Raw genomic sequence first — 7,797 nt, 5'->3', positions numbered from 1 at the left:
AGCATACAAAAGGTTATACGCACTTGGGTGAGTTGAGAAGTGAGTCCTGGATGTTGTTGAATTTCTCGAATCCTCGAGACTTAAATGTTACTTGTGCACAAAAACAAAAAAAATCCTTATGTTGAGCAAAAGAGTTGGTGGTGCTAACATGATTTGAAAGCAATGCATATACGAATCAAGTACATAATTTAGTTATCCAAATAATTTATAAGCAAAAGAGCTCAATGGTTCTAACATGATTTGAAAGCAATGCATATACAAATCAAGTGTCAAAATTAGTTATCCAAATGATTTATAAACATGCTATTATTATTATTATTATTGCCTCATGGTCCATTTCATTACAACTTCATATAATCCATTATTCAATTTAAGTTCTAAATGTTAACTTATCGTTATGCCTTTGAGACTTTACATTTTGATATTTAGTATCTATATATGAAAACAAATCATAATATCAATGTTATCTCAATAATTTTTATAAACATATGACATTCTCATATTACTATCTCTATCTCATTTTCATCGATTGAGTAGTTTAACTCATTTTCATAGTATCATCGGCCTTTAGGGCTTGTACTAATTTTCATATAATCTTTCACATATTATATTTCAATGCTTTAACATTTGTATACAATTACCCAAATCAACATGAACTATTCAATATCTAATATAAATTAACATATCCAATTACATATTACACAATTTATAATCTGTATTAACCGAGCGCGAACTCAAGACGAATACACGAATTTAAACCCTAAACACTCCATGTTAAGCACCAAAGTGTTAGTTAGGCAAAGATGCACTAATCCCTTTAACACTCCACAATATTAATTGCATCAAAATGTTAGCATCAATCGCACCGAAGTGCCAATAACAATCACTGTGAGTGTCAATAAGCTCCCACCAACGATGTATATGGATCCTATGGCATACCAACTATACTCAACTCTATCTGAGATTGTTTAATAAGGTATTCACCATTTCAATGTATACAAGTTTACATATCAATTAACAATCACATGAAATTTTTATATCATTTGCATTTCATTATCATGCTTTCATATATCAATCATTAAGTGTATCACATATCCATTTAACATGCTTGCATTTAACTAATTCTTATATCAATTTCATTTAAACATACTTAGCATTTAATCACATACATTTCATCACTTTTCACTAATTCAACATGATACAATATGCTTACCATTCATGAGACAAATTATCTTTTTATTACCTTAATTAAATTAATACTTATTAGGCTAAGTGTTGAAATCAAAATCATGAAAGCACAAGTTGAAATGGAGTTTCTCGATTACAACCTTTGTTTTTCCTTTCTCCCTTAATGCCCTAGCACCACCTTTAGCTACGTATGATAAACCTGATTACGGAAAGAATATTATTTTCACACATGACACATGGGAACACATCAATAATTCATGAAATGCCATATATTCATTTTAGTCCCTCTAAGCCTAATGTTTGAAATGCTTGTATCTATCGATATTCTTTATCAAATAAAAATCTGACTTCATATTCATTCATTAGGGACCTCATAATTTCAATCCATAACATAATTTCCTAACAGCTTTCATTTTATTCACTTTGGTTACTAATAACATAAAGCGAACTATCAAGCTTAACTTAATTTCTAGCCTAATCCATTACTTTCCACTATGTTCTAACATGGTTATAACTTATTCTAAACATATCATTCAAGAATTCATCACTTCCAGGCTTTAATTGCATCATATCTCAACAATGACATCTAGAACTAAACTCAAACAACTTGAAAATTTAATACATGGGTATGACATACTAAGCTTAGATGATAAAAAAGCTATAAAAATTATCAAATAATCCTTCTTACGTTGGTAAAATTTTCGGATGGTTTGACTAAGAAACTAAAGAAAATTTTCTTCCTTCACTTAGGTTGGACAGCACAATGATGATACATTCTCTCTCCTACTCACATTATATATATAAATTATTAACAACCTAATTAACCTTAATTAAATAGTTAATACATGACCATGATTAAAAATTAATTCTCTAATTGGAAATAGATGGATAGGATCATTTTATCCCACTATCTATGAAATAATAATAGTTAAATAACCATTAGATCCTTGGTTGAATTGCTAAATAAGGTCTTATGCAATTCTTAATTTAAAATTCAATAGCAATTACACTTTTACAATTTAGTTCGTGAACTATAATTAAGACTTTCTCAATTTAACAACTCAGTGATCCAATAATACAACCTTATATTAAATATGTCAACTCTTTGATTAATAATTTCACTAACTCAATTTAAGGAACTCAGCTTCGAAACTGCATTTTCCAACATCAGCAAAACTTGAGTCGTTACAACTGTTTTATTGAAATACAACAAAAATCACTAAGGTTTGTTTATTTGGACAACATAGAGTAATTGGATAACAATATAATTGTTAAGTAGTATTTTCAAAGATTTGTAATATCCCTAGACATGTTTGGCTCACATAGTGTAATTACTTCGTAATTCATTATGCCATGTTTGGTAGTACAAATTATAATTATAAATGGTAAGTACACAATTACATAATTTATATTTTAAAAAATATTAATTACTATAAAAAATTATCAATATGATAAAAATATTTCTAAATGGGTAACAAAAATTAAAATCAAATCATCATATGTACTATGTTAGTCCAAGAAAATAGTCGATAATGTGATTACTAATAAAAATAACAAGAAAAATAAACATCATATGCAATTTTATCTAAGTGCTCCAGGATTTTATATTTATTGGGTTATTCCTTCTTTAACATTTAATATGTACTCGTTATCATCATCTGTTGGTCCTTCATTAAGCTCTTCATCATCTGAATTTGAATTTATATTATTAAGACTATCAATATCTCTTTCTTTTATATACTGCTTAAAGTATGGATCATCTCAATTCACTTATAAATGTAGTTATGAAGTAGGCAACAAACTTAATTTTTTTAGAATGCAGACAATCTTTAGCTTTGGTTATAAAAACTTATATAAACTTAATTTGGAAAAAGACTTATGCTAGATTATAAACTTTTTTATAATATGCAACTTACTTGAAATTAATATAAATTTTATAATATATAAACTTTATAAAAAATATTTTATAAAGTGTCAAATAACTTTCATAGCTTTGGTTAATTTTTTTATATATAATTTGAAAGTAGATTTTTAAATCCAAAAAATACAGAGATTAAATTAATCTTAAAAATAAAAGTAATACTAAACTACTAATGTATGAAGTGTATAGAGACTTACAGTCAATATTGTTTAAACTAGACTAGGATGTGATCGGGGTACTAATCCGAAGAGAGACATTAGACTAATTGACCTGCGAACTGATACAGACTAGTTTAACTAGGCTAAAAACCAATTGAACTGATTTTTTATTTATTTTTTTATTTATGATTTTTAATGATTTATTTAAACAAATCATATGAACTAGTGATATGACCAGTTCAACAACCGATCTGGTTCTAAAAACATTACTTAGATTATATTTTAATCTTTAATTTTTTTATTTATAATTTGTCACAAATAAGTAATCAACATGGATGAACCATAATAATAAATTTACAAAATACAAATAATAATAGTTAATTAATGATCAAATAAGTAATTTCAAATTTTCATTTATCAATATATAAAAAATGATAATTGCTTTATTCCTCCAAATATTTTTGATGCTTTATTCAACCACTACAGAATTAACTGACAAATAATATTAAGTTATTGATTGAGTTGGTATCACCCTTAATTAATTTATAAACTCGGTTAAGAAATTACAAAAATATCTTTTCATAAAATATGCATATTATAATATTTGAACCCACGCTAATTATATTACTAAACCTTAAATTTAGCATTCAACCAAAGCTTTATTTTAATATATTTTATATATTTTTGTTTTAATATACACAATTTATTATCTCCCTCAGTTGTATATATTAATAATGTTATTCATTGAGTTGGTGTCAGAAGTCAACCCAACACCAACTCATAATTGATGACAAAATGGTAATAAATAACGATAGTGCATTTAGTATTATTTATCCAATGTATTTATGTATTTAAAATTTATTTTATTTATAATTTAATTTAGTTTTTATATTAATATCGTGCATATTTCATATATTATTATGATTAATTAATTTTAAATTATACATTTTATTATTTATTGTATATTATTTTTAATCGGATATGCGTAAAAATTAAAAGGAAACTCAAAGGATAAGCTTGAGAACACTTATTTTTCTTAAATGTTTGGATCAAATGGTTCCACCACTTTCTTTAATAGGTGGAGACTTGGTTGGATTTATTATTAATTATTATTATGTTTGACTTCTTTTACTCTTAAAAAGAAAATATTTTATTTGTTTTTTAAAATATTTTATTTTGAAAATAAAAATATAAGTTTTAATAAAAGAATAAACATATTTAATCTTTAAAAATTAAAAATAACTATTTATTATAAAAGAGATAAAATATGGATAAACATTAATTATTGACAAGTATAATAAGTTATAATAAATTTTTAATTTCACCTTTTGAGTGAAATTGAATTTAAACGAGTATTTAAAATATATTAATACTATATATATATATTTATGCTCGGTTCAAATCTGACTCAACCTAGACCTCTAAATTACAAAGTTTCATGTACTTCCACAAGTATTTTCAGAACAGAGTTGATCAACCACTAAATTGATTGGAGCAAGAAAATATTTTTATAAATATTTTAATAATTTATTTGATTAATTGAACTAAATAAATTGATGTAACTGAAAATCGATGTTGTGATCGGTTGACCACTTTTTCGATTCCAAAAACATTGACTTACACTATTATCTTCCCTTAGTAGTATCACAGTTTCTTGATTTGGATGCATCCATAACTCATTGTTCTATTCCTTCTTTTACTATATAGACACCTTCTTCCTTCCATTTATTGTAGCTCCACACCTCTCCATCTAATGCCTAGTTATGGTCCTTATTTTTCCTCTGGCCAGATAAACCAAAGTACTTAAAGACAAAGTGCATGTTATTAAGTTTCAGTTACTAATAAATATGGGTTAAAACCAAATACTACATACTTCTTTTTCATTGTCTTATTAAGTATAGCAGCAAACTAGAATCTCTGTATTAGAGAGGGACATAACATAACCAAGTTCGAAGTTTGAACCTTGTTATAAAAAAATTGTACAAGTCACAAACAAGTTGGAAATATAACTCTGAGAAATTATGCATTTCACAAACCCCAAAAAGAAGCCTCATTTTATACCAAAAAAAAAAAAAGAAGAAGAGAGAGGACAGCCCTTGGCATATCTAATTAATTTACAAGAAGCAGAAAATCAAAGTGTAAGTGTATCAGTATGTGTTTGTTTTGATGATGAAATATTTCAACAAGAGTGGAAGGGTAAAGTAAGAGGAAGATGATGGTGATGGTGATGGTGGTGGTGATGGTTGGACTCTTTCTCTATTTGCCACTTGAGATTAAGAAAATCATCGACGGAACATGGCAGCTTCAAAGGTCCCTTGGTGTGGTAGCCGTAGACCTCATAAGCCTTGTCCAACAGCTGCTTGAAAAGTGGATGGTAAAGGTAAGATATAGGAATCACAAATCGCTGAAAACCTTGTTGTTCATCCTCCTCTTCTAATCCTACCTCCACTGCAAGCCACCCTTTCTTCACCTTCCCCTTTGCCTTCTCCATTTTCTCTACTGTTCTTTTTCTAAACGACTCTGGACTTTGCTTATTTTTCCCGCAAAGCTGAGGCTTGCAACTTGCAAGTGCGTGCTTATATGTATTTATACCACACAGACACAGCTAAATGGAACATTATGGTTGGGTTTTACACATACCCTCTTTGAGTAGTAATAAAAAATTAAGAAATACGAGTTAGTACCACTTTATACGGAACAATCATGAATTTGGGTTCTTTTTGGTTTCCTTTTTTCTTTCTCCAGAATCCTGCAAGTTGGTTGGAGGTGGGATTTTTGTTGTAAAAAAAAAAGAAGCATAATGGTTGGAGAGGAGTATTTGACCCACCATACAAGTGGAACTGATGTCGACCTAATAATCTTACTCCTTCCATTTCCATATCTGTATAAGTGGCTTCTTGTAGGTAATATTCATAGTTATATTATAGAGTATCTGTTGGGGTATTTGGAAAACACTAAGCACCTTCTACCTCTGTTGCTTTATTGTGTTGTATATGATGAGATGATGAGAAAGTAAAGTAATGTAAAGCAAAGCATTAGGGCTTGACCTGTATTATAATGATAAATAAAGTAAAGAAGCAGGTCAAAGTTGAATTCTTAGTCATCTATCAGTACGGAGGTCCTTCTAAGAAATGCAATTTGCCTTTTAGTATATCATTATAAATTCCAAGTGCTTCTATCCTGCCAAGCTAATCTTCTAATATATTACACACCGATGATAAAAAGTTGGGTAAACTATCAAAATAGTCACTTTTATTTACCTTAGATTATATTTTAGTCACTTATATTTGAAATGTTATGTTTTAGTCACTTGTGTTATCACATCGTAACATTTTAGTCACTACGCTGTTAACGGTGTAACGGTAAGGCAACGTGGCAAGTTAAATTATCATTTCAAGCAAAAAATTTAGGTTAATTTATACAATCGGTTCCCATATTTCTTTTCATTTTGAGCAATTTATTTTTTTCTTCATTTTCCGTTCTCTCCTACTTCTCCATCAGTTTTTCTCCCTTCTTCCTTTCTTTTAACATAGTTGTTTTTTAAAATATTTTTTATTTGTTAAAACTAGTCTCTATACTTTTATTTTTTTTGAACAATTTATTTTTTTCGAGTGAGGCGAACTTGTAGACTAATTTTAACAAATGAAAAATATAAAAACAAAACATTGTTAAAATAAATGAAGAATGGAGGAAAATGAGAAAAGTTAACAAGAATATAAAAGAAAAAAATTAAATTGCTCAAAACGAAAAAAGATGGGGACCGATTGAATAAATTAACCTAAATTTTTTGTTTGAAATAATGATTTAATGTGCCACATCAGCTTACCGTTACATCGTTAACAACAATTAACGGCTCAGTGACTAAAATATTATAACACGATAACATAAGTGACTAAAATGTAATCTATGATAAATAAAAATAACTATTTTAATAGTTTACCCTAAAAATATTTATTTCAGAAATTGAAATTAAAAATGATGGATTAAAAAAGAATGTCATGTATTTTATTTATTTATTTATTTATTAAATATTAATTAAACACCCATAATGCTTATGAAAGGAATTGTAAAGAAAAGATAAATCTTCATGTCTAATACATAAAAGTAAATACTAGGATTAGACGATTTGCAGTAAGTGAGGTTGACGTCCGTACAAATGGTGCCCATTCATGTAAAATTAGTTTTTCTAAAGACTTTTTTTTACCCAAAAAACATGATAATAGCTCGTTATAAAATATAACACGACCCGGATGGGTCTGATCTGATCTGTTCTCATTAAGAACTTGACTTTAATAAGAAAAGATGACAATAGTTCGTCACCTTTTAAAATAGTTCATCATCAATATATCAAATACTAAATCGTTATTTTAAAAATTATTTTATGAAATTGAAAAAAAGTAAAAAAAAACACACCTGTCTAGTTTGCATGGAAAGTTGTACTGCTTATAAGTAGTTGCCAAGTTAGAGAAAACAAGCAGTTGTTTGGACAGATTTGGAAAGGGATAAAAGGAATAAGCAATGATATGGTCG

The 7,797-nt window shown here is 27.7% G+C and overlaps 1 protein-coding gene across 1 annotated transcript; it reads right to left on the bottom strand.

Annotated features, from left to right (window-relative positions):
• Positions 1-5,293: 5,293 nt before the first annotated feature.
• On the bottom strand, positions 5,294-6,139 carry LOC107960921 (auxin-responsive protein SAUR32). Its single transcript, XM_016897174.2, has one exon. The coding sequence runs from the start codon at positions 5,756-5,758 to the stop codon at positions 5,447-5,449; it is 312 nt and encodes a 103-aa protein (XP_016752663.2). The 5' UTR covers positions 5,759-6,139; the 3' UTR covers positions 5,294-5,446.
• Positions 6,140-7,797: the final 1,658 nt, after the last annotated feature.

Source organism: Gossypium hirsutum, chromosome A05 (assembly GCF_007990345.1).
Source record: "Gossypium hirsutum isolate 1008001.06 chromosome A05, Gossypium_hirsutum_v2.1, whole genome shotgun sequence".
In the NCBI taxonomy this organism is placed as follows: domain Eukaryota; kingdom Viridiplantae; phylum Streptophyta; class Magnoliopsida; order Malvales; family Malvaceae; genus Gossypium; species Gossypium hirsutum.
This window is presented reverse-complemented; position numbering and strand designations above follow the sequence as displayed.

Bases quoted from the DNA above. Each gene is read 5' to 3' on its own strand.
- LOC107960921 (XM_016897174.2), bottom strand. From the start codon at position 5,758: ATGGAGAAGGCAAAGGGGAAGGTGAAGAAAGGGTGGCTTGCAGTGGAG.